Source organism: Homarus americanus, unplaced genomic scaffold (genome assembly GCF_018991925.1).
Source record: "Homarus americanus isolate GMGI-L3 unplaced genomic scaffold, GMGI_Hamer_2.0 scaffold7626, whole genome shotgun sequence".
In the NCBI taxonomy this organism is placed as follows: domain Eukaryota; kingdom Metazoa; phylum Arthropoda; class Malacostraca; order Decapoda; family Nephropidae; genus Homarus; species Homarus americanus.
The window spans coordinates 6,991,434-7,017,944 of NW_024718273.1; the positions used below are offsets into that span (position 1 = coordinate 6,991,434).

The 26,511-nt window shown below is 46.6% G+C and overlaps 1 protein-coding gene across 1 annotated transcript in view; it reads left to right on the top strand.

Moving 5' to 3' along the window:
• The window catches only part of LOC121859409 (transcription factor Maf-like), a 108,921-nt gene that overhangs the window by 72,625 nt on the left and 9,785 nt on the right, over positions 1-26,511 (top strand). The window contains exons 2-4 of the mRNA XM_042356200.1: positions 2,916-3,139; positions 7,899-8,015; positions 8,207-8,528. Of these exons, the coding sequence (XP_042212134.1) occupies positions 2,965-3,139; positions 7,899-8,015; positions 8,207-8,528 (614 nt within the window). The 5' untranslated portion in view covers positions 2,916-2,964. The remainder of the gene's footprint in view (positions 1-2,915; positions 3,140-7,898; positions 8,016-8,206; positions 8,529-26,511) is intronic.

Consider the following 26,511-nt stretch of genomic DNA (forward strand, 5'->3'; position numbering starts at 1 on the left):
AGTAACTTGAGCATTGGAAGCACTCCGTGACGGTAAACTGTTCTTTGTTCTGATTCACGAGAGCTGATGGAGCCTTTCTCTGCATCACACAGATCGAACCTAGACATACACCAGACTATGTTTGGTGTCCAATATCTATGTAGGCCTGCTTATCCATTGTAAATAATTCTTCATAGACATTGTAAGTTTTTGGAATACGTATCTGCATTTTTAGCAGGTTTGATAAATTCATTAAGTTCTTGACATTGTAATTCTTTATTGAATGTTTTTGCACTGGATTCTGATTATTACATGTGATAGGGATTCCTGTTTAATGCATTTTCTAGATAATGTATGTATTTACTACTGGTGTAAACGTCATATTTATAAGCATGCTTAATCAGTGACAGATATAAGCTGATAGTAATCTAATACAATATTTTAGAGATTAATAATAAATAATAGTCTTTAACAATTCTGACGTCTTTAAACACTTATGTCCCGCCCGTCAATACCTGAGTCAGTGGGCAATATTGTGATATAATTTATTTAACTATATGAGCGACGACTCATCAGACATGAATATACTGTATAACTATGAGAGCCTATGCATTATAATAATATATTTCAAATAAGTTATGTTATAGAACGGCGATAAATAATACAATTAAATATTGTGAATTCAACACCAACAACACCTCTGCCCTCATCAAATATGCCCCATCACCCCTCCCACATCGGTCCCCTCCCCATCACTCGTGAATGGTTCGGACTGCCGAGATCGAGTTGGGGCCCACACCTTAAAGAGGGTGGATTGACAACATTTAGTGTAATACGCGGAATTGTCCCAAACTTTCATCATATATATGCATAAAGTAATATTATTATAATATATAAACTGTAGTTTCACTTCAGTATCTTCTATAGAGTTGTATGGAATAACAAGATAAATACTGCAGGGTATATTCGGTCATATTGCTTACTATCTCTCTCTCTTTGACTTCAGTTTCTCGTTTCTTCACTTCCTTTATCTGATTTTATTGATTTATAAATTCTGTATACATTTCCATCAATAATGCCTGGATTATGTACTTACCCAGTATGGGCCAATAGGCCCGCTGCAGTTTCCTCCATTCTTATGTTCTTATGTTCTTATAGTGCATTTCCTCACCTCACATATTGGGTGGTGTATGTCAAGTGTGGTTCATTGGCCTCAAATCATAATGAAATGGTCTGATACTGATTCGAACTGCAGCACCTTACATATTCCAAACACAATATTTTATAGATGCCTTACTCTTGACCATTTTGTTTGTTTATGAAAAGGATATCAGAAAATTGACAGCAAACATTTGATCAAGCTCACGTCGATGGTGTGGAAGAGTTCATCCTTTTGAACATACTCATATAACTGACACCGCCAGTGTGCAGACGTAATGAGCGTGGCTGATGCGTGATAACCGTGAAAGGAACATACTTTATAGTATAGATAAGTCACCGTTTACACAGTTGTTATTTATATTGACATCCTCTATTAGAATACAATATTATATGTATTCTTTTTACAGTCATGTTATATTCAAAGACCTATTTATAACGAATGCCAACCTGCATGACCGATTGCAAACCTATCCACCAATCACGTCCGTCGTTACATGACCAATACCCATTCATTCATAAATAGTGATACTACTAGTACGACGGTGCCATATATCATATGGGCTGGTAGAGTTCAGTAAATTTGCGTTGTTTAGGAGTAGATAACTTGAGTTCTGTTGATTCATCATCATCATCATCATCATTATCATCATCATCATCATCAACAATCATTACAATGAGGCTCAGGTCGAAAAATAGAGCTTTCGTTCATATTTAGCAGATTGGCTAAAAATATTAGGACTGGCTCTGGTATGGCTATTATCTGCCATGCTTCCTGTAAATCAGCTGCATCACAGTATTTATCATTTATCCCAAAGACGACTTCTTTTAGAGCTTCTCTTGTAGTTTTAGCACACTTTCGAATATAATCTAATAAGCGAGTAGATTAACCATATCTTCAGCAGTTGAGGTTGTCTTCAGAAAAATCTTCGCTGATTTATTAGCGATTGTATAGAGGTAGTCGTATTTCCTTGTTTGTAAAAAGGTCATTGTACGAGTACTCTAAACTGCATTCTCTCATGTACTTCATGAGGTAAGATCTAATAAAGCTTTTGTGGTAATACAGATCAGTTCGATAAACTGCTTATGTATCTTGTATGTCACATGTACTGTACATAAACGTCATCCTGAAAAATACAGTACCATTCAAAAACGTTTTTGCCCTATCACAATGTATCACATTCACATATGCAGAACTTTTGTAGTATTTTTTCATAAGAAACTTGACCATAAATGACACACATACAGTACTCTGGCTCGAGCATCGGGCTTAGAATGAGAGCGGGTAAGTACATCTACTGTATTTTGATCTACAGTATGTTATCTGAGAAAATTTCTCCTGTGGACTCATTGGCTGACTTCAACTTTATGTCAATATTCTCATCAAAGACTTATAATTGTTTATAATTTGGATTGCAAAGTAATTTCATTGTTGATTTGCTGTAATCTGTCATACATTTAAATTTCACCAGGTAAAACATCTTAAATTGTATTCAGCTATAACATGTGACATAAAAGAAGGCAATTACGACACAAACAAATTTACATAAAGGAATGACGTATGCTCATTCACTGAAAACACCATAAGGAAATTTTGGAAGTTTCCCTGATTTTTCCTATACCTTAAATGGTTCTATAACTAAAATAAAGTATAATTTAAAGGATATATAAAGTCACACAGGGTCATGCTAAGCCACCGGACTAACTAACCGTTTTTACCCCGACTCATGGTATCAGTAGTCAATAGCTTCACTAAAGTGTTGTTGTTGGTGCCGCAGGAGCGGGTCAGTGGCACTGGTGGTGTCCCAGCCGCACCTGCCTCGAGTTATGTCGTCAATGAGACCCGGCCACAAGCCCCGGGCCATCCTCTCCTTCATCAACTGGGATCAGAGACACCGGGACCTGCGGGGGCTCCTCGCTCAGGCCTTCCAAGCCAACAACCACTTCTCTGAAGGCTATATCCTCAACGCTATAGAGGCCGACGCCTCGGAAGAGATGGGAGGTATGTGGCAGTTATGTCTCAGTTGATTCTTCTTCTATCTGTATCGTTTATCCTTATTGGTGACCTCTCATACAATGGTTTTAACATAAAGGTGCAGTAAAGACTTTCATTTTAATACTAATGTAATGAGAGATAGCCAAAAAGTGATAAATTTGTTGTCTTTATAACATCCTTATAGGCAGAAAAACAGTAAGACAAAACACATGAATGTAGATACTGTATATCTATGTAGATTAATATGGTCTTCACCACACCTGTTAGGGGGTCAACCGAGGGATGGTTTACCATGGCTTGTTCAAGTCCACCGTTATTAATGATGACATCACCCGGGCTTCAGTCCTATACAAATATCATACAACTGACCACTGACCTTTGATCTTCAGTAATGGGTAACTAAAAGATTCCTGTCTTAGATATTGATCGAATAAACGTCACTTTACGAGATATACTTGTTAAAAAAAAAAAAAAAAAAAAATATATATATATATATATATATATATATATATATATATATATATATATATATATATATATATATATATACAGTATATATATATATATATATATATATATATATATATATATATATATATATATACAGTATATATATATATATATATATATATATATATATATATATATATATATATATATATATATATATATATATATATATATATATAAAATAAAGGAAAATGAGCACCTTAGCTGTTCTATTCACACATCTTCAGAGGCAACTGTTGCCCTGAAAATGTCTGTTGCTCAGTTGCTCTGAAGATGTCTTTGAATAAAACTTATTAAAAGGTGTCGCTTGTTTCCATTTTCCCGTGTGATTTTATCAAGATTTATCTTATCCACGTTTTCATTGGATTTACATGAATATATATATATATATATATATATATATATATATATATATATATATATATATATATATATATATATATATATATATATATATATATTGAAAAAACAGAAAACAAACTCTTTACGATTGTCGTCGTCAGTGTACGAGATGGACCAGAAATGGAATCATCAATATCACAAATAAGGTAAATTTAATTCATATAATTTATGTAATTGTTGACTTCGGCTCTCTTTTACGACGTGAAGTGTGGTTCCCTCTCCTTTTTTAATGTCACCATCACCGTATACATATTATGATACTCATAAACTTCAATACTTCCTTTACAGTGTGTGTGTGTGTGTGTGTGTGTGTGTGTGTGTGTAGCCTAAACATAGCCTGCCTAAAGTTCCAACAACACTGGGCAACTGCACCCAGTAAGGTCATACTTATGAGGTCAAAAACACAATCATAATAACATATCAAATCAAAAACAAACTATAAAATCTCTAATGATTGCTGCATGGATACTGGCACAAATGAGCGACCTGAAAGAAGAACCGTAATTGTGGCAAAAGAGCTGGCTAGGTACAACATCGACATGGCAGTCATTAGTGAGTTCCGGCTCCCAGACGAGGGTCGACTCACAGAATGGAGGTCTGGATATACTTTCTTCTGGATGGGTAAACCTGCTGTGGAGAGAAACCGCATTTCTTGAGTTGACTTTGCCATCCACCAAGGCATCCTACATAGGCTAACTGAAATGCCTGTTGGAATCAATGAGAACTTCATGACGCTCCGAGTCCCACTGAATCACTGAATCAGTGCATATGGCCCAATACTGGATGCAGAGGATGACATCAAGGAGTCCTTTTACGCCGACGTTGACAGATTGCTAACCTCTATCCCCAGAGATGATAAGATTGTGCGACTAGTTGACTTCAATGCCAGAGTTGGCAGAGATGCTGACATATGGCAGGGAAACCTAGGGAGAAATGGACTAGGCAAGTGTAATCCCAACGGCCTACTCCTCCTCGGCAAATGTGCTCCATACAACCTCCTAATCACTAATTCCTTGTTTAGGCAGGCCGACAAGTTAAAGGGTTCATGGCAACACCCACGATCCAAACACTGGCATCTCATTGACTACATCATTGTCAGAGAAAGAGATCGCCGAGATGTCCTCATCACTCGAACCATGCCTAGCTCAGAACACTGTGACACTGATCATCGGCTCGTCAGAGCCGAACTCTCACTTCACGTAGCCCCAAAACAGCGAAGGCAGTAAGTCTCCAGAAGAGCTTTAAAAGCGAAGCATCTGGAGGACCCAGCAGTAGCACATGCTTTCAGAGAGCAGCTCGAACAGGGGCGATAAACTACCCGACAACAAACAACCCAAATACTGGTGCCGAATGGGATATTCTCGACACAGTCATGACAAAAACCTGCAGAAACCCTCGGCCAGATCGAAAGAATACACCAGGGCTGGTCTGATGAAAATTACCCGGAAATCTCCATAAGAAGAAAGTGGCAGCCCAGCACGAACTTCGTAATCTAAAGAATAGATGGTTGAAAAATAAAGCATGTGAAACGCAAAATCTCGCAGCTTAACACAAAATGCGCAAATTTATAAATTGCTCTAAAACATTTTATGGGCCAATGACTCATGGTGCAGCCCCCCTCCACTCATCCGACCGTAACTCCCTAATAAAAGACGAAGAAGGCATTCTTCAGCGCTGGAAAGAGCACTACCATTCGCTTCCTTAACCTAAACTCCGATGTGGATGTCCTGAGTACCCAGCAGGTCCCTCAGCATCCTGAGCTGACCCACCTTAGTTATCCTCCATCCCTGTATCAGGTAACTACTGCCATCAGACAGATGAAAAATAACAACGCCTCAATGCCTGATGGAATCCCAGCCAAAGTGTTTAAGGCAGGAGGACCTCTTCTTATCAGCTGTCTCTACTCTCTTCTGGAGAATATATGGGAAAAGGAGGAAATCCCCCAAGCTCTTAAAGACGTCTTCATTATCAATATTTGTAGGAACAAAGGAGACCGGTCAGACTGTGGCAACTACTGTGGGATCTCGCTGCTGTCCGTAGCTGGCAAGACTATCGCCCGAGTCCTCCTAAACAGACTTCTTCCTGGAGCAGAAAACTTCCTCCTGGAATCTCAGTGTGGCTTTAGACCATCATGTGGCACCACTGAGATGATCTTTGCTGCCCGCCAGATACAGGAAAAGTGCAGAGAACAGCTTCGTGACCTGTACATGGCTTTCATCGACCTAGCCAAGGCCTTCGACTCGGTCAACTTGTAAGCCCTCTGGCGGACCCTCATCCGTTTGTGAGGTAACTCCACGATGGCATGAGCAGCAGTGTCCTGTACAAAGGGACCCAGTCTGAGTTCTTCCCCATCCAAACTTTCTTTTCCATTTTCTTTGCTGCCTTCCTTACTCGTGTCAGTACCAGTTTAAACTTCAGGGTGGGCATCCAGTACCGGATGAAGGGTCTTTTCAACATACGGCGACTCCAGGCAGCTTCCATTACTGAACTTCAGTATGCAGACGACTTCACCCTCGTCGCTCATACTGAGCTCGACCTACAAGAGATCCTGAACACCTACCCAGATGAGCATGCAGACTTCGACCTTGAGGTGATTGTACGTAAGACTCAGATTCTATTTCAGCCTGCCCCTGATTCAGCCATACCTTCGCCATCCATCTAACTTAATGGTACTACCCTATCTAATGTTACCGCGGATATCGATGAAGGGATTCAACATCGGATCAGGTGTGCATCTCAAGCCTTTGGCAGCTCCATACCCGGGTTATCAGCTGTAGGGAGCTGAAATTATCTACAAACTTGCACGTATATCGAACTGTGGTTCTCCTCACCCTGCTATATGGCAGGGAGACATGGGTCACATACAGGAAGCACATCAAACCACTTGAAAATTTTAACCAACCCACACTATGTTTCATCCTCCAAGTTCGCTGGGAAGACAAAAGAACAATTGCGAGTATTTTCGCTGACACCAATTGTATGAGTTTCGAAGCTTCTACGAAGGACCGGCCATGTTACCCGCATGGGCGACAGCAGACTACCAAAGTAGCTACTTTACAGTCACCTAACGAATAGTAAACGTAGCGCTGGCTGGCAACTGAAAAGGTATAAGGATAGTCTTAAGCCAAACCTGAAAAAGTGCCAAATTGACCCCCACATCGTAACGCTTGGAGGAGCACCACACAAGAAAGTGTTCATACTTTCGAGTTAGCCCGACTGCATGCCGAGGCAGACAGCCGCCAGCGCCGGAAAGACGCTGGCGCCACCCTCCCGCATTAGAAGTAAATCTCCACACGCGCAGCATCTGTGGACGAACTTGCCGGTCCCGTATCGGCCTCTTAAGTCACATCCAAGCTCATCAACGAAAGTGACATCCTTATTAACTCATATCATTGTATCATAGCTAGATGATCGTCATACTCGATTCCAAGTGACAGCAAAGTAGTAAGTAGTAGTAGTAGTAGTAGTAGTAGTGTGTGTGTGCGTGTATGTGTCATTTACCTCATGCCGTTTTTAAGTGAAATAAATAATTAATATACAGTATACATATTTATAACCCATAATGATTCACGAGATGATGGTAATGGTCCAGAGACAAACAGACAGACAAACAGAAAGTGATGGGCAGACAGTCAAAAAGAGACGGACAGAGAGGCAGACAAAAAAGAAAGTCTTTAGGAAAGAAAGTGACAGAAAACGACAGACAGTCAGATAGGCAAAAGAGACAGGCAAAGAGACAGGAAAAGAGACAGGCAAAGACTTCAACTAGACTTCTTACATGACACTATACCACTGCCACCCTCCGCCGTGCACAGTAAAGAGGAGTGACCAGGGTATTGATGTTCACCACCAGAGCCGTTGTTATGGTATCCGGTAGCCCACATGGTGAAGGAGTTCCGGGCTGGGATGTACCCGAGGGATGGCCGGAAGCACGAGAAGGCACTGGGCAGCCACTTCACCTTATTGCAGGGTTAGTGAAGCAAATGCTAATGTTTTGTTGTTTTAAAATTGCTTTTATTTTATTTTACTAGTAATGTTCTCTATTGATTATCTTATCTTATCTCTCTCTCTCTCTCTCTCTCTCTCTCTCTCTCTCTCTCTCTCAGCATCATAACGGATAATGATAAACAGTATATCTTCTCTCTCTTACTCCCGTCCCAGACTCCTACTACGAGCACACCAAACTCACGCTCATCCTGGACAAGGGAGGTGGAGGAGGAACAGGAGGAAGGGCGTCTCCATCTCCGCCTGTCGTTAATGGTGGTGGTGGTGGAGGAGCTGGAGGAGGAGGACCTGGAGGAGGAGGAGGATCTGGAGGAGGAGGAAGAGAGGGGCGGGCCAAACACTTGCTGGTACTAGCGTACAAGTCGCTCGAAGACTCCACAGACCCACACCTGCTGGAGGGATGGGTGAGATGGTCCGGGGCGTGGGAGGCCTACACTCACCTACAGGAGAAGAAATTGCCAGTGTCTACCATCACGCTGTGAGTAAATTTGGCTCACTTTGGGAGTAAATGAGTCTGAGTGAATAAGTGGTTAGTAGTAAGTGAGTGGTTGTCTGTGTGAGGTAGTAAGTGGTTGTCTGTGTGAGGTAGTGAGTCGTTGGTTGTCTACATGAGGCATGGAGTTGTTGGATGTCTGTGTGAGGTAGTGAGTGAGTGAGTGGTTAGTAGTCTGTGTGAGGTAGTGATTGGTTGGTTGTCTGTGTGAGGTAGTGAATGAGTGATTGGTTAATTGTCTGTGTGAGGTAGTGAGTGGTTGTTTGTTTATGTGAGGTAATGAGTGAGTGAGTGAGTGAGGGGTTGGTTGTCTGTGTGAGGTAGTGAGGGAGTGAATGGTCGGTTGGTTATCTGTGTGAGGGAGTGAGTGAGTCAGTGAGTGGTTGGTTGTCTATGTGAGGTAATGAGTATGTGGTTGGTTGTCTATGTGAGGTAGTGGGTGAGTGGTTGGCTGTCTATGTGAGTTAGTGGGTGAGTGATTATTTGCTTATGTGAGGTAGTTAGTGAGTCAGTGAATGGTTGGTTGTCCGTGTGAGGTAGTGAGTGAGTGGTTTGTTGTCTATGTGAGGTAGTGAGAGAGTGAGTGAGTGGTTGGTTGTCTGTGTGAGGTAGTGAGTGGTTGGTTGTCTGTGTGATGTAGTGAGGTAGTGAGTGGTTGGTTGTTTGGGTGAGGTAGTGAGTGAGTGAGTGAGTGGTTGGTTGTCTGTGTGAGGTATTGAGTGGGTGGTTGGTTGTTTGTGTGATGTAGTGAGTGAGTGAGTGAGTGGTTGTCTGTTTGTGGTAGTGAGTGAGTGATTGTTTGTTTATGTGAGGTAGTTAGTGAGTCAGTGAATGGTTGGTTGTCTCTGTGATGTAGTGAGTGGGTGAGTGGGTGGTTGGTTGGGTGAGGTGGTGGTGAGTGGTGGTGGTTGTTTGTCTGTGTGAGGTAGTGGAGTGGGTGGTTGGTTGTCTGTGTGATGTAGTGGTGAGTGGTGAGTGGTTGTCTGTTTGTGGTAGTGAGTGGGTGGTTGGTTGTTCTGTGTGATGTAGTGAGTGAGTGGTGGTGGTTGGTTGTCTGTGTGATGTAGTGAGTGGTGAGTGAGTGGTTGGTTGTCTGTGTGAGGTAGTGAGGTAGTGGTGGTGGTGAGTGAGTGGTTGTTTGTCTGTGTGAGGTGGTGGTGGTTGGTTGTCTGTGGGTAGTGGAGGTGGAGTGGGTGGTGGGTTTGGTTGTCTGTGTGAGGTAGTGAGTGGAGTTAGTGGTTTGTCTGTGTGATGTGAGGTGAGTGAGTGAGTGGTGGTTGGTTTCTGTGTGATGTAGTTGAGGTATGAGTGGTTGGTTGTCTGTGTGATGTGAGTGAGTGGTGAGTGAGTGGTTGGTTGTCTGTGTGGAGATAGTGAGTGAGTGGTTGGTTGTCTGTGTGATATAGTAGGTGAGTAGTGAGTGGTTGTCTGTTTGTGGTAGTGAGTGGTGATTGTTTTTTTGTGTTGTAGTTAGTGAGTCTGTGAATGGTTGGTTGTCTGTGTGATGTAGTGGGGTGGTAGTGGTTGGTTGTCTGTGAGGTGATGAGTGGTTGGTTGTCTGTGTGATGTAGTTAGTGAGTCTGTGAATGGTTGGTTGTCTGTGTGATGTAGTGAGGTAGTGAGTGGTTGGTTGTCTGTGTGATGTAAGAGTGAGTCTGAATGGTTGGTTGTCTGTGTGATGTAGTGAGGTAGTGAGTGGTTGGTTGTTTGGGTGAGGTAGTGAGTGAGTGAGTGAGTGGTTGGCTGTCTGTGAGGTAGTAGTGTGGTTGGTTGTCTGTGTGTGGTGGTGAGTGGGTGGAGTGGTTGGTTGTCTGTGTGGGGTGGGTAGTGGTGGTTGGTTGTCTGTGTGATGGTGAGTGAGTGAGTGAGTTTGGTTGTCTGTTTGAGGTGAGTAGGTGGTTGTTGTCTGTGTCAGGTAGTGAGGTAGTGAGGTAGAGTGAGTGGTTGGTTGTCTGGTGAGGTAGTAGTGGTGATTGTTTTGTGATGTAGTGGAGTGGTGAGTGGTGGTTGGTTGTCTGTGTGAGGTGGTGTGAGGTGGTGGTGTGTGATAGTGTGAGTGTGTGGAGTGGTGAGTGGTTGGTTTTTGTTGTGAGGCGGTGAGAGGTGGTGGTTGGTTGTCTGTGTGGGGTGTGGTGAGTGAGTGGTTGGTTGTCTGTGTGGTAGTGAGTGGTTGGTTGGGTGTCTGTGGGGTGGTGAGTGGTTGGTTGGTTGTCAGAGATGAGTAGGATAGTGTTTGTTCTTGTGAGAGTGTGGTTGTGTGTGATGGAGATGTGTGTTGGTGAGGTAGTGAGTAGGGAGGTTCTGTGTTGTGATGTAGTGAGAGTTGGTTGTCTGTGTGAGGTAGTAAGTGGGTGATGTTGGTTGTGTTGGTAGTGGTAGTGGTTGGTTGTTGAGTTGATAGTGATGTAGAGTAGTAGTGAGTGGTTGGTTGATCTGTGTGAGGTAGTGAGTAGTGAGTGGATGGTTGTTTCTGTGGGAAGTAGTGGGTGGTTGGTTGTCTCTGTGCGAGGTGGTGGAGTGGTTGGTTGGTTGTCTGTGTGAGGTAGTGAGGAGGTGGAGTGGTTGGTTGTCTGTGTGGGGTATTGAATGGGTGGTTGGTTGTCTTTGTGGTGGTGAGTGGTTGGTTGGTTGTCTGTGTGAGGTAGCAGGTGGTTGGTTGGTTGTCTGTGGGAGGTGGAGTGGGTGGTGGTTGGTTGTCTGTGTGGTGTGGTGAGGTAGTGAGTTGTTGGTTGTTTGGTTGGTGGTGGTGGTGGTGGTGGTTGGTTGTCTGTGTGAGGTTGTGGAGTGGGTGGTTGGTTGTCCGTAGTGCTGGTGGTGAGTGAGTGGTTGTCTGTTGTGGTAGTGAGTGGGTGGTTGGTTGTCTGTGTGATGTAGGTGGTGAGTGAGTTAGTGGTTGGTTGTCTGTGTGAGGTAGTGAGGTAGTCAGTGGTTGGTTGTCTGTGTGGTGTAGTGGTGGTGGTGGTGGGCAGTTGGTTGTCTGTGTGAGGTAGTGAGTGAGTGGTTGGTTGTCTGTGTGATATAGTGAGGTGAGTAGTGAGTGGTTGTCTGTTTGTAGTAGAGTGAGTGATTGTTTGTTTATGTGGGTAGTTAAGTCGTGAATGGTTGGTTGTCTGTGTGATGTAGTGAGGTGGTGAGTGGTTGGTTGTTTGGGTGAGGTGGTGGTGAGTGAGTGAGTGGTTGGTTGTCTGTGAGGTAGTGAGTGGGTGGTTGGTTGTCTGTGTGATGTAATGAGTGAGTGGTGAGTGGTTGGTTGTCTGTGATGTAGTGAGGTAGTAAGTGGTTGGTTGTCTGTGTGATGTAGTGAGGTGAGGTGAGTGAGTGGTTGGTTTCTGTGTGAGGTAGTGGTGAGTGATTGCTTGTTTATGTGGAGGTAGTTAGTGAGTCAGTAATGGTTGGTTGTCTGTGTGAGGAGTGAGGTAGTGAGAGGAGGTTGGTTGGTTGTCCGTGTGAGGTAGTAAGTGGGTGGTTGGTTGTCTGTGTAAGGTAGTGAGGTGGTTGGTTGGTTGTCTGTGTGAGGTGGTGGTGAGTGGTGGTGGTTGGTTGCCTGTTTGAGTGAGTAGGTGGGTGGTTGGTTGTCTGTGTGAGGTAGTGAGTGGTTGGTTGGTTGTCTGTGTGATGTTGGTGAGTGAGTGAGTGGTTGTCTGTTTGTGGTAGTGGGTGGTTGGTTGGTTGTCTGTGTGAGGAGTGAGTGGTGAGTGGTGAGTTGTTGGTTGTTTGGTGGGTGGTGAGTGGTGAGTGAGTGGTTGGTTGTCTATGTGAGGGGTAGTGGTGAGGTGGTTGGTTGTCAATGTGAGTGGTGGTGGTGGTTGGCTGTCTGTGTGGGAGCAGTGGGTGGTTGGTTGTTCTGTGTTAGGTGGTGGAGAGTGAGTGGTTGGTTGTCTGTGTGATGGTAGGTGGGTGTTTGGTTGTCTGTGTGAGGTGGTAGTGGAGTGTTGGTTGGTTGTCTGTGTGGGAGTGAGGTGGTTGGTTGGTTGTCTGTGTGGTGGTGGTGAGGTGGTTGGTTGTCTGTGTGGTGTGGAGTTAGTGAGTTGTTGGTGTTTGGGTGAGTAGTGGTGGTGAGTAGGTGGTTGGTTGTCTGTGTGAGGTTGTGAGTGGGTGGTTGGTTGTCTGTGTGATGTACTGGTGGTGAGTGGGTGGTTGGTTGTCTGTGTGATGTAGTGGTGGTAGGTGAGTGGTTGGTTGTCTGTGTGAGGTGGTGGAGGTAGTGGTGAGTGAGTGGTTGTTTGTCTGTGTGAGGTAGTGGTGGTTGGTTGTCTGTGTGATGTAGTGGTGGTGAGTGAGTGGTTGGTTGTCTGTGTGAGGTGGTGAGTGGGTGAGTGGGTGGTTGGTTGTCTGTGTGATGTAGTGGGGTAATCAGTGGTTGGTTGTCTGTGTGATGTAGTGGTGGTGGTGGTGAGTGGTTGGTTGTCTGTGTGAGGTAGTGAGTGAGTGGTTGGTTGTCTGTGTGATATAGTGAGTGAATTAGTGAGTGGTTGTCTCTGTTTGTGGTAGTGAGTGGTGATTGTTTGTTTATGTGTTGTAGTTAGTGAGTCGTGAATGGTTGGTTGTTTGTGTGATGTGGTGAGGTGGTGAGTGGTTGGTTGTCTTTGTGATGTAGAAAGTGAATGTATTGAGTGGTTGGTTGTCTGTGTGAGATAGTGAGTGGTGAGTGGGTGAGTGGTTGTGTCTGTTTATGGTAGTGAGTGAGTGATTGTTTGTTTATGGTGAGGTAGTTAGTGAGTCAATGAATGGTTGGTTGTCTATGTGAGGTAGTGAGAGAGTGGTTGGTTGTCTGTGTGATGTGGTGAGGTAGTGAGTGGTTGGTTGTTTGGGTGAGGTAGTGGTGGTGGTGGTGGTTGGTTGTCTGTGTGGGGTAGTGAATGGTTGGTTGTCTGTGTGATGTAGTGGTGAGTGAGTGAGTGGTTGGTTGTCTGTGTGAGGGTGAGTGAGGGTAGTGGGTGAGTAGTGGAGTGGTTGGTTGTCTCTGTGAGGGTGGTGAGTGGTTGGTTGTCTGTGTGATGTAGTGAGTGAGGTGAGTGAGTGGGTGAGTGGTTGGTTGTCTGTGTGGAGTTAGTGACTGGGTGGTTGGTTGTCTGTGTGATGTAGTGAGTGGTGGTTGGTTGTCTGTTGGAGTGGTGAGGTAGTGAGTGGTTGGTTGTTTGGGTGAGGTAGTGGTAGGTGGGTGAGTGGTTGTTTGTCTGTGTGAGGGTAGTGAGTGGGTGGTTGGTTGTCTGTGTGATGTAGTGAGTGAGTGGTGAGTGGTTGTCTGTTTGTGGTAGTGAGTGGGTGGTTGGTTGTCTGTGTGATGTAGTGGTGGTAGGTGAGTGGTTGGTTGTCTTGTGTGATGTGGTGGTGGGTGAGTGAGTGGTTGGTTGTCTGTGTGAGGTGTAGTGGTAGTGAGGTGAGTGAGGTGGGTGAGTGGTTGTTTGTCTGTGTGAGGTAGGTGGTGGTTGTTTGTCTGTGTGATGTGGTGGTGGTGGTGGTGAGTGGAGTGGTTGGTTGTCTGTGTGAGGTGGTGAGTGGGTGGTGAGTGGTTGGTTGTCTGTGTGATGTAGTGGGGTAATCAGTGGTTGGTTGTCTGTGTGATGTAGTGGTGGTGAGTGGGTGGTGGTTGGTTGTCTGTGTGAGGTAGTGGTGGTGAGTGGTTGGTTGTCTGTGTGATATAGTGAGTGACATAGTGGTGGTTGTCTGTTTGTGGTAGTGGTGGTGATTGTTTGTTTATGTGTTGTAGTTAGTGAGTCTGTGAATGGTTGGTTGTTTGTGTGATGTAGTGAGGTAGTGAGTGGTTGGTTGTCTGTGTGAGGTAGTGAGTGGTTGGTTGTCTGTGATGTAGTTAGTGAGTCTGTGAATGGTTGGTTGCTGTGTGATGTAGGTAGGTGGTGAGTGGTTGGTTGTCTGTGTGATGTAGTGAGTGAGTCTGTGAATGGTTGGTTGCTGTGTGATGTAGTGAGGTAGTGAGTGGTTGGTTGTCTGTGTGATGTAGTGGGTGAGTCTGTGAATGGTTGGTTGCTGTGTGATGGTAGGGTGAGTAGGTGGTTCGTTGTTTGGGTGAGGTAGTGAGTGAGTGAGTGAGTGGTTGGCTGTCTGTGTGAGGTAGTGAGTGGTGGGTGGTTGGTTGTCTGTGTGATGTGTGGTGAGTGAATGAGTGGTTGGTTGTCTGTGTGATGTAGTGAGGTGGTGAGTGATAGTGAGTGGTTGGTTGTCTCTGTGGGGTAGTGGTGGTTGGTTGTCTGTGTGATGTAGTGGTGGAGGTGAGTGGTTGGTTGTCTGTGTGATTAGTGACTGGGTGGTTGGTTGTCTGTGTGATGTAGTGAGTGAGTGGTTGGTTGGTTGTTTGGGTGAGGGTAGTGGTGGTGAGTGGTGGTTGTTTGTCTGTGTGAGGTAGTGAGTGGGTGGTTGGTTGTCTGTGTGATGTGGTGGTGGGTGGTGGTGGTTGTCTGTTTGTGGTAGTGGAGTGGGTTGGTTGTCTGTGTGAGTGAGGTGGTGGTGGGTGAGTGGTTGGTTGTCTGTGTGATGTGGTGGTGGGTGGGTGGTGGTTGGTTGTCTGTGTGAGGTAGTGGAGGTAGGAGGGTGTGAGTGAGTGAGTGGTTGTTTGTCTGTGTGGTAGTGAGTGGTTGGTTGTCTGTGTGATGTAGTGAGGTGAGTGAGTGGTGGTTGGTTGTCTGTGTGAGTGAGTGAGTGGGTGAGTGAGTGGTTGGTTGTCTGTGTGATGTAGTGAGGTAATCAGTGGTTGGTTGTCTGTGTGATGTAGTGAGTGAGTGGATGGTGGTGGTTGGTTGTCTGTGTGAAGGTAGTGAGTGAGTGGTTGGTTGTCTGTGTGATATAGTGAGTGAAATAGGAGTGGTTGTCTGTTTGTGGTAGTGGTGGTGATTGTTTGTTTATGTGTTGTAGTTAGTGAGTCTGTGAATGGTTGGTTGTTTGTGTGATGTAGTGAGGTAGTGAGTGGTTGGTTGTCTGTGTGAGGTAGTGAGTGGTTGGTTGTCTGTGATGTAGTTAGTGAGTCTGTGAATGGTTGGTTGTCTGTGTGATGTAGTGAGGTAGTGAGTGGTTGGTTGTCTGTGTGATGTGAGTGAGTGAGTCTGTGAATGGTTGGTTGCTGTGTGATGTAGTGAGGTAGTGAGTGGTTGGTTGTTTGGGTGAGGTAGTGAGTGAGTGAGATGGTGGTTGGCTGTCTGTGTGAGGTAGTGAGGTGGGTGGTTGGTTGTCTGTGTGATGTAGTGGTAGGTGAATGGTGGTTGGTTGTCTGTGTGATGTAGTGGTGGTGAGTGGTTGGTTGTCTGTGTGATGTAGTAAGTGGTGAGTGAGTGGTTGGTTGTCTGTTTGGTGGTGAGTGGGTGGTTGTTTGTCTGTGTCAGGTAGTGAGGTGGTGAGGTGGTGGTGGAGTGGTTGGTTGTCTGTGTGCGGTAGTGGTGAGTGATTGTTTATGTAATGTAGTGGTAGTGGTGGTTGGTTGGTTGTCTGTGTGAGGTAGGTGAGTGAGTGGTTGGCTGTTTGTGTGAGGTAGTGAGAGGTGGTGGTTGGTTGTCTGTGTGAGGTAGTGAGGTGGGTGGTTGGTTGTCTGTGTGGGTGAGTGAGTGGTTGGGTGTCTCTGTGGGAGGTGGTGAGTGGTTGGTTGGTTGTCTGTGTGATGTAGTGAGTGAGTCTGTGAATGGTTGGTTGCTGTGTGATGTAGTGAGGTGTGAGTGGTTCGTTGTTTGGGTGGTGGTGGAGGTGAGTGGTGAGTGGTTGGCTGTCTGTGTGAGGTAGTGAGTGGGTGGTTGGTTGTCTGTGTGATGTAGTGGTGGTGAATGAGTGGTTGGTTGTCTGTGTGATGTAGTGAGGTAGTGAGTGAGTAGTGGGTGGTTGGTTGTCTCTGTGAGGTGGTGAGTGGTTGGTTGTCTGTGTGATGTAGTGGGTGAGGGTGAGGTGAGTGGTTGGTTGTCTGTGTGAGTTAGTGACTGGGTGGTTGGTTGTCTGTGTGATGTAGTGGTGAGTGGTTGGTTGGTTGTTTGGGTGAGGTAGTGGTGGTGGTGGTGTTGTTTGTCTGTGTGGGGGTGGTGAGTGGGTGGTTGGTTGTCTGTGTGATGTAGTGGGTGGTGGTGGTGGTTGTCTGTTTGTGGTAGTGAGTGGGTGGTTGGTTGTCTGTGTGATGTAGTGGTGAGTGAGTGAGTGGTTGGTTGTCTGTGTGATGTAGTGTGGTGAGTGGTGAGTGGTTGGTTGTCTGTGTGTGAGGTAGTGAGGTGGTGAGGGTGGTGAGTGAGTGAGTGGTTGTTTGTCTGTGTGAGGTGAGTGAGTGGTTGGTTGTCTGTGTGATGTATGGTGGTGGTGGTGGGTGGTTGGTTGTCTGTGTGAGGTGGTGAGTGGGTGAGTGAGTGGTTGGTTGTCTGTGTGATGTAGTGGGTAATTCAGTGGTTGGTTGTCTGTGTGATGTAGTGAGTGGTGAGTGGTGAGTGGTTGGTTGTCTGTGTGAGGTGGTGAGTGAGTGGTTGGTTGTCTGTGTGATATAGTGAGGTGAAATAGTGAGTGGTTGTCTGTTTGTGGTAGTGAGTGGTGATTGTTTGTTTATGTGTTGTAGTTAGTGAGTCTGTGAATGGTTGGTTGTTTGTGTGATGTAGTGAGGTAGTGAGTGGTTGGTTGTCTGTGTGAGGTAGTGAGTGGTTGGTTGTCTGTGTGATGTAGTTAGTGAGTCTGTGAATGGTTGGTTGTCTGTGTGATGTAGTGAGGGTGGTGGTGGTTGGTTGTCTGTGTGATGTAGTGAGTGAGTCTGTGAATGGTTGGTTGCTGTGTGATGTAGTGAGGTAGTGGTGGTTGGTTGTTTGGGTGAGGTAGTGAGTGGAGTGAGATGAGTGGTTGGCTGTCTGTGTGTGAGGTAGTGAGTGGGTGGTTGGTTGTCTGTGTGATGTAGTGAGTGAGTGAATGAGTGGTTGGTTGTCTGTGTGATGTAGTGGAGGGTGGTGATGGTTGGTTGTCTGTGTGATGTAGTAAGTGAGTGGAGTGAGTGGTTGGTTGTCTGTTTGAGGTAGTGAGTGGGTGGTTGTTTGTCTGTGGTAGTGAGGTAGTGAGGTAGTGGTGAGTGGTTGGTTGTCTGTGTGCGGTAGTGAGTGAGTGATTGTTTATGTATGTAGTGAGGTAGGTGAGTGGTTGGTTGGTTGTCTGTGTGGTAGTGGTGAGTGGTTGGCTGTTTGTGTGAGGTAGTGAGAGAGTGAGTGGTTGGTTGTCTGTGTGGTAGTGAGTGGGTGGTTGGTTGTCTGTGTGAGTAGTGAGTGGTTGGTTGGGTGTCTGTGTGAGGTAGTGAGTGGTTGGTTGGTTGTCTGTGTGAGTGGTAGAGTGAGTGAGTGGTTGGTTGTCTGTGTGATGTAGTGAGGTAGTGAGTTGTTGGTTGTTTGGGTGAGGTAGTGAGTGAGGTGAGAGAGTGGTTGGTTGTCTGTGTGAGGTTGTGAGGTGGGTGGTTGGTTGTCTGTGTGATGTAGTGAGGTGGTGAGGTGAGTGGTTGTCTGTTTGTGGTAGTGGGTGGGTGGTTGGTTGTCTGTGTGATGTACTGGTGGGTGATGAGTGGTGGTTGGTTGTCTGTGTGAGGTAGTGAGTGGGTGGTTGGTGTTCTGTGTGGTTTGGTGAGTGGAGTGGGTGAGGTTGTTGGTTGTCTGTGTGATGTAGTGAGGTAGTTAGTGGTTGGTTGTCTGTGTGGTGTGAGTGGGAGGTGGTGGTGAGCGGTTGTTTGTCTGTGTGAGGTAGTGAGTGACTGGTTGGTTGTCTGTGTGATATAGTGAGTGAGTTAGTGAGTGGTTGTCTGTTTGTGGTAGTGGTGGTGATTGTTTGTTTATGTGAGGTAGTTAGTGAGTCAGTGAATGGTTGGTTGTCTGTGTGATGTAGTGAGGCAGTGGTGGTTGGTTGTTTGGGTGGTGGTGGTGGTGAGTGGTTGGTTGTCTGTGGGGAGGTGGTGAGTGGGTGGTTGGTTGTCTGTGTGATGTAGTGAGTAAGTGAGGGAGTGGTTGGTTGTCTGTGTGATGTAGTGAGGTAGTAAGTAGTTGGTTGTCTGTGTGATGTTGTGGTGAGTGAGTGAGTGGTTGGTTGTCTGTGTGGGAGTGGTGGTGGGTGGTTGGTTGTCTGTGTTAGGTAGTGGTAGTGAGTGGAGTGGTTGGTTGTCTGTGTGAGGGTAGTGAGTGAGTGATTGCTTGTTTATGTGAGGTAGTTAGTGAGTCAGTAATGGTTGGTTGTCTGTGTGAGGAAGTGAGGTAGTGAGTGGTTGGTTGGTTGTCCGGTGACGTGTAAGTGGGTGGTTGGTTGTCTGTGTGACGTAGTGAGTGGTTGGTTGGTTGTCTGTGTGAGGTAGTGGATGGTGGAGTGGAGTGGTTGGTTGCCTGTGTGAGGTAGTGAGTGGGTGGTTGGTTGTCTGTGTGTGTGAGGTAGTGAGTGGTTGGTTGGTTGTCTGGGTGAGGTAGTGAGTGGTTGGTTGGTTGTCTGTGTGATGTAGAGGTAGTGAGTCGTTGGTTGTTTGGGTGAGGTGGTGGTGAGTGAGTGAGTGGTTGGTTGTCTGTGTTGGGTAGTGAGTGGTTGGTTGTCTTTGTGATGTAGTGGTGAGTGGTGGAGTGGTTGGTTGTCTGTGTGAGGTAGTGGTGGTTGGTTGTCTGTGTTGGGTAGTGAGTGGTTGGTTGTCTTTGTGATGTAGTGGTGAGTGAGTGAGTGGTTGGTTGTCTGTGTGAGTGAGGTGGTGGTGAGGTGAGTGAGTGGTTGGTTGTCTCTGTGAGGTAGTGAGTGGTTGGTTGTCTGTGTGATGTAGTGGTGAGTGAGTGAGTTGTTGGTTGTCTGTGTGAGGTAGTGAGTGAATGGTTGGTTGTCTGTGTGATATAGTGGAGTGAGTGGTGAGTGGTTGTCTGTTTGTGGGTAGTGGTGGTGATTGTTTGTTTATGTGAGGTAGTTAGTGAGTCAGTGAATGGTTGGTTGTCTGTGTGAGGTAGTGAGTGGGTGAGTGGGTGGTTGGTTGTCTGTGTGATGTAGTGAGTGAGTGATTGCTTGTTTATGTGAGGTAGTTAGTGAGTCAGTGAATGGTTGGTTGTCTGTGTGAGGTAGTGAGGTAGTGAGTGGTTGGTTGTCTGTGTGAGGTAGTGAGTGGTTGGTTGTCTTTGTGATGTAGAAAGTGAATGTATTGAGTGGTTGGTTGTCTGTGTGAGATAGTGAGTGAGTGAGTGGTTGTCTGTTTATGGTAGTGAGTGAGTGATTGTTTGGTTATGTGAGGTAGTTAGTGAGTCAATGAATGGTTGGTTGTCTATGTGAGGTAGTGAGAGAGTGGTTGGTTGTCTGTGTGATGTAGTGAGGTAGTGAGTGGTTGGTTGTTTGGGTGAGGTATGGTGGGTGAGGTGGTGGTGGGTTGGTTGTCTGTGTGAGGTAGTGAATGGTTGGTTGTCTGTGTGATGTAGTGAGGTGGTGAGTGGGTGGTTGGTTGTCTGTGTGGTGGTGAGGTGGTAGGTGAGTAGTGAGTGGTTGGTTGTCTCTGTGAGGTAGTGGTGGTTGGTTGTCTGTGTGATGTAGTAGGTGAGTGGGTGAGTGGAGTGGTTGGTTGTCTGTGTGGAGTTAGTGACTGGGTGGTTGGTTGTCTCTGTGATGTAGTGGTGGTGGTTGGTTGTCTGTGTGATGTAGTGAGGTAGTGAGTGGTTGGTTGTTTGGGTGAGGTAGTGGTGAGTGGTGAGTGGTTGTTTGTCTGTGTGAGGTGGTGGTGGGTGGTTGGTTGTCTGTGTGATGTAGTGGTGAGTGGTGAGTGGTTGTCTGTTTGTGGTAGTGAGTGGGTGGTTGGTTGTCTGTGTGATGTGGTGGTGAGTGGGTGAGTGGTTGGTTGTCTGTGTGATGTGGTGGGTGGAGTGAGTGAGTGGTTGGTTGTCTGTGTGTGGTGAGTGAGGTAGTGAGGTAGTGGTGAGTGAGTGGTTGTTTGTCTGTGTGGTATGTGAGTGGTTGGTTGTCTGTGTGATGTAGTGAGTGAGTGGTGGAGTGGTTGGTTGTCTGTGTGAGGGTAGTGAGTGGGTTGTTGGTTGTCTGTGTGATGTAGTAAGTGAGTGAGTGAGTGGTTGGTTGTCTGTGTGATGTAGTGAGGTAATCAGTGGTTGGTTGTCTGTGTGATGTAGTGGTGGTGGTGGTGGTGGTTGGTTGTCTGTGTGAGATAGTGAGTGGTGATTGGTTGTCTGTGTGATATAGCGAGTGAAGTAGTGAGTGGTTGTCTGTTTGTGGTAGTGAGTGAGTGATTGTTTTTGTGTTGTAGTTAGTGAGTCTGTGAATGATTGGTTGTCTGTGTGATGTAGTGAGGTAGTGAGTGGTTGGTTGTCTGTGTGAGGTAGTGAGTGGTTGGTTGTCTGTGTGATGTAGTTAGTGATTCTGTGATTGTTGGTTGTCTGTGTGATGTAGTGAGGTAGTGGAGTGGTTGGTTGTCTGTGTGATGTAGTTAGTGAGTCTGTGAATGGTTGGTTGTCTGTGTGATGTAGTGAGGTAGTGAGTGGTTGGTTGTTTGGGTGAGGTAGTGAATGAGTGAGTGAGTGGTTGGCTGTCTGTGTGAGGTAGTGAATCGGTGGTTGGTTGTCTGTGTGATGTAGTGAGTGAGTGATTGAGTGGTTGGTTGTCTGTGTGATGTAGTGAGGTAGTGAGTGGTTGGTTGTCTGTGTGATGTAGTAAGTGAGTGAGTGAGTGGTTGGTTGTCTGTTTGAGGTAGTGAGTGGGTGGTTGTTTGTCTGTGTCAGGTAGTGAGGTAGTGAGGTAGTGAGTGAGTGGTTGGTTGTCTGTGTGGGGTAGTGGTGGTGATTGTTTATGTGATGTAGTGAGGGTGAGTGAGGTGGTTGGTTGGTTGTCTGTGTGGGGTGGTGGTGAGTGGTTGGTTGTTTGTGTGGTGTAAGTGGGTGGATGGTTGTCTGTGCGGGGTGGTGAGTGGTTGGTTGGTTGTCTGTGTGAGGCAGTGAGAGAGTGAGGTGGTTGGTTGTCTGTGTGAGGGTGGTGGAGTGGGTGGTTGGTTGTCTGTGTGAGGTGATGGGTGGTTGGTTGGGTGTCTGTGTGAGGTAGTGAGTGGTTGGTTGGTTGTCTGTGTGAGGAGTGAGTGAGTGAGTGAGTGGTTGGTTGTCTGTGTGATGTAGTGAGGTAGTGAGTTGTTGGTTGTTTGGGTGGGAGTAGTGAGTGGGTGGTGAGTGGTTGGTTGTCTGTGTGAGATTGAGTGGGTGGTTGGTTGGTTGTCTGTGTGAGGGTGGTGGGTGGGTGAGTGGTTGGTTGTCTGTGTGATGTGGTGGTGGTGAGTTGTTGGTTGTCTGTGTGAGGTGGTGAGTGGGTGGTTGTTTGTCTCTGTGTGGGGTGAGTGAGGTGAGTGGTTGGCTGTCCTGTGATGTGGTGGTGAGTGAGTGAGAGGTTGGTTGTCTCTATGTGAGGGTGAGTGAGTGGGTGAGTGGTTGGTTGTCTGTGTGAGGTAGTGAGTGGGTGGTTGGTTGTCTGTGTGAGGTAGTGATTGAGTGATTGTTTATGGGATGTAGTGAGGTAGTGAGTGGTTGGTTGGTTATCTGTGTGAGGTAGTGAGTGAGTGAGTGGATGGTTGTTTCTGTGAGGTAGTAAGTGGGTGGTTGGTTGTCTGTGCGAGGTAGTGAGTGGTTGGTTGGTTGTCTGTGTGAGGTAGTGAGAGAGTGAGTGGTTGGTTGTCTGTGGGGTGGTGAATGGGTGGTTGGTTGTCTGTGTGTGAGGTAGTGGTAGGTGGTTGGTTGGTTGTCTGTGTGAGGTAGCGAGTGGTTGGTTGGTTGTCTGTGTGAGGAAGTGAGTGAGTGAGTGGTTGGTTGTCTGTGTGATGTAATTGAGGTAGTGAGTTGTTGGTTGTTTGGGTGAGGTGGTAGTGGTGAGTGGTGGTTGGTTGTCTGTGTGAGGTTGTGAGTGGGTGGTTGGTTGTCTGTGTGATGTACTGGGTGGTGGGTGAGGTGGTTGTCTGTGTTGGGTAGTGAGTGGTAGGTAGTCTTTGTGATGTAGTGAGTGAGTGAGTGAGTGGTTGGTTGTCTGTGTGATGTAGTGAGGTAGTCAGTGGTTGGTTGTCTGTGTGGTGTAGTGAGTGAGTGAGTGAGTGAGCGGTTGGTTGTCTGTGTGAGGTAGTGAGTGAGTGGTTGGTTGTCTGTGTGATATAGTGAGTGAGTTAGTGAGTGGTTGTCTGTTTGTAGTAGAGTGAGTGATTGTTTGTTTATGTGAGGTAGTTAGTGAGTCAGTGAATGGTTGGTTGTCTGTGTGATGTAGTGAGGTAGTGAGTGGTTGGTTGTTTGGGTGAGGTAGTGAGTGAGTGAGTGAGTGGTTGGTTGTCTGTGTGAGGTAGTGAGTGGGTGGTTGGTTGTCTGTGTGATGTAATGAGTGAGTGAGTGAGTGGTTGGTTGTCTGTGTGATGTAGTGAGGTAGTAAGTGGTTGGTTGTCTGTGTGATGTAGTGAGTGAGTGAGTGAGTGGTTGGTTTTCTGTGTGAGGTAGTGAGTGAGTGATTGCTTGTTTATGTGAGGTAGTTAGTGAGTCAGTAAATGGTTGGTTGTCTGTGTGAGGAAGTGAGGTAGTGAGAGGTTGGTTGGTTGTCCGTGTGAGGTAGTAAGTGGGTGGTTGGTTGTCTGTGTAAGGTAGTGAGTGGTTGGTTGGTTGTCTGTGTGAGGTAGTGAGTGAGTGAGTGAGTGGTTGGTTGCCTGTTTGAGGTAGTGAGTGGGTGGTTGGTTGTCTGTGTGAGGTAGTGAGTGGTTGGTTGGTTGTCTGTGTGATGTAGTGAGTGAGTGAGTGAGTGGTTGTCTGTTTGTGGTAGTGAGTGGTTGGTTGGTTGTCTGTGTGAGGTGGTAGTGAGTGAGTGAGTTGTTGGTTGTTTGGGTAAGGTGTGGTGGTGGTGGTGGTGGTTGGTTGTTCTATGTGAGGTAGTGGGTGGAGTGGTTGGTTGTCAATGTGAGGGTGGTGGTGAGTGGTTGGCTGTCTGTGTGAGGCAGTGAGTGGTTGGTTGGTTGTCTGTGTTGGGTGGTGAGGAGGAGTGGTGGTTGGTTGTCTGTGTGAGGTGGTGGTGGGTGTTTGGTTGTCTGTGTGAGGTGGTGGTGGTTGGTTGGTTGTCTGTGTGGGGAGTGGTGAGTGGTTGGTTGGTTGTCTGTGTGAAAGTGGTGGTGAGTGGTTGGTTGTCTGTGTGATGTAGTGGGGTAGTGAGTTGTTGGTTGTTTGGGTGAGGTAGTGAGTGAGTGAGTGAGGTGGTTGGTTGTCTGTGAGGGTTGTGAGTGGGTGGTTGGTTGTCTGTGTGATGTACTGGGTGGTGAGTGAGTGGTTGGTTGTCTGTGTGATGTAGTGGGTGGTGAGTGAGTGGTTGGTTGTCTGTGTGAGGTAGTGAGGTGAGTGGTGGGTGTGAGTGGTTGTTTGTCTGTGTGAGGTGGTGGGTGGTTGGTTGTCTGTGTGATGGTGGTGGAGTGGTGGGTGGTTGGTTGTCTGTGTGGGGTGGTGGGTGGGTGAGGTGGTGGTTGGTTGTCTGTGTGATGTAGTGGGGTATCAGTGGTTGGTTGTCTGTGTGATGTGGTGAGTGAGTGGTGAGTGAGTGGTTGGTTGTCTGTGTGATGGTGGTGAGTGGTTGGTTGTCTGTGTGATATAGTGGTGAATTAGTGAGTGGTTGTCTGTTTGTGGTAGTGAGTGAGTGATTGTTTGTTTATGTGTTGTAGTTAGTGAGTCTGTGAATGGTTGGTTGTTTGTGTGATGTAGTGAGGTAGGGAGTGGTTGGTTGTCTGTGTGAGGTAGTGAGTGGTTGGTTGTCTGTGTGATGTAGTTAGTGAGTCTGTGAATGGTTGGTTGTCTGTGTGATGTAGTGAGGTGGTGATGGTTGGTTGTCTGTGTGATGTAGTTGGTGGGTGAATTGGTTGTTTGTCTGTTGGCAATGAGATTGCTTGTCGTTCGGCAGTGATAGTGGGTGAGTGTGTGTTGGTTGTCGTGATGATGAGTATGGTTGGTTGTTATTGATGATGATTGATTGGTTTGTCCGTATGATGAAGAGTGATGTTGGTGTCTGTGTGATGATGGTTGGTTCGTGAGGTAGTGATGGGTTTGGTTGTTGTGTGAGAGTGTGATTGGTTGGTGGGTATGTGTGATGGTTGGTTGGGTGTGTGCTGTGAGAGTAGTAGGTGGGTGATGGTTGGTTGTCTGTGTGATGTAGTGAGGTAGTGAAGTGGTTGTTGGTTGTTTTGGGTGAGGTAGTGAGTGAGTAGGAGAGAGTGGTTGGTTGTCTGTGTGAGGGTTGTGTGAGTGGGTGGTTGGTTGTCTGTGTGATGTAGTGAGTGTGAGTGGAGTGGGTGTCTGTTTGTGGTGGTAGTGGTGGGTGGTTGGTTGTCTGTGTGATGTGCTGGTGAGTGAGTGAGTGAGTGGTTGGTTGTCTGTGTGGGAGTGAGTGAGGTGGATGGTTGGTGTTCTGTGTGATTTAGTGGTGGAGTGAGTGAGTGGTTGGTTGTCTGTGTGATGTAGTGAGGTAGTTGGTGGTTTGGTTGTCTGTGTGGTGTAGTGGTGGTGAGGTAGGCGGTTGGTTGTCTGTGTGAGGGTAGTGAGGTGGTGGTTGGTTGTCTGTTTGATATAGTGAGTGAGTTGGTGGGTGAGCGGTTGGTTGTCTGTGTGAGGTAGTGGTGAGTGGTTGGTTGTCTGTGTGATATAGTGGTGAGTTAGTGAGTGGTTGTCTGTTTGTGGTAGTGAGTGAGTGATTGTTTGTTTATGTGAGGTAGTTAGTGAGTCAGTGAATGGTTGGTTGTCTGTGTGATGTAGTGAGGTAGTGAGAGGTTGGTTGTTTGGGTGAGGTGGTGAGTGGTGAGTGAGTGGTTGGTTGTCTGTGTGAGGTGGTAGTGAGTGGGTGGTTGGTTGTCTGTGTGATGTGGTGAGTAAGTGGTGGAGTGAGTTTGGGTTGTCTGTGTGATGTAGTGAGGTAGTAAGTAGTTGGTTGTCTGTGTGATGTTGTGGTGAGGTGGTGGTGGTTGGTTGTCTGTGTGAGGTGGTGAGTGGGTGGTTGGTTGTCTGTGTCAGGTAGTGGGAGTAGTGAGTGAGTGGTTGGTTGTCTGTGTGAGGTGGTGAGTAGTGATTGCTTGTTTATGTGAGGTAGTGTGGTAGGTCAGTAAATGGTTGGTTGTCTGTGTGAGGAGTGAGGCAGTGGAGTGGTTGGTTGGTTGTCCAGTGACGTAGTAAGTGGGTGGTTGGTTGTCTGTGTGACGTAGTGGTGGTTGGTTGGTTGTCTGTGTGTGTGAGGGTGGTGGTGTGGTGAGTGGTTGGTTGGCTGTGTGAGGTGGTGAGTGGGTGGTTGGTTGTCTGTGTGAGGTGGTAGGTGAGTTTGGTTGGTTGTCTGGGTGAGGTAGTGGTGGTTGGTTGGTTGTCTGTGTGATGTGAGTGAGTAAGTGAGGTGAGTGGTTGGTTGTCTGTGTGATGTGGTGAGGTAGTAAGTAGTTGGTTGTCTGTGTGATGTTGTGAGGTGGTGGGTGGTGGGTGGTTGGTTGTCTGTGTGAGGTAGTGAGTGGGTGGTTGGTTGTCTGTGTCAGGTAGTGAGGTGGTGGTGAGGTGGTTGGTTGTCTGTGTGGTGGTGGTGGGTGATTGCTTGTTTATGTGTGGGGTAGTTAGTGAGTCAGTAAATGGTTGGTTGTCTGTGTGAGTGGGCAGTGAGTGGTTGGTTGGTTGTCAGTGACGTATGTAATGGGTGGTTGGTTGTCTGTGTGACGTAGTGAGTGGTTGGTTGGTTGTCTGTGGGGTGTGGTGGTAGGTGGTGAGTGGTTGGTTGGCTGTGTGGGAGTAGTGAGTGGGTGGTTGGTTGTCTGTGTGAGGTGGTGAGTGGTTGGTTGGTTGTCTGGGTGAGGTAGTGGTGGTTGGTTGGTTGTCTGTGTGATGTAAGTGGGGTGGTAGTCGTTGGTTGTTTGGGTGAGGTAGTGGTGAGTGTGAGAGAGTGGTTGGTTGTCTGTGTGGAGGTAGTGAGTGGTTGGTTGTCTGTGTTGGGTAGTGAGTGGTGGGTAGTCTTTGTGATGTAGTGGGTGAGTGAGTGGTGGCTGGTTGTCTGT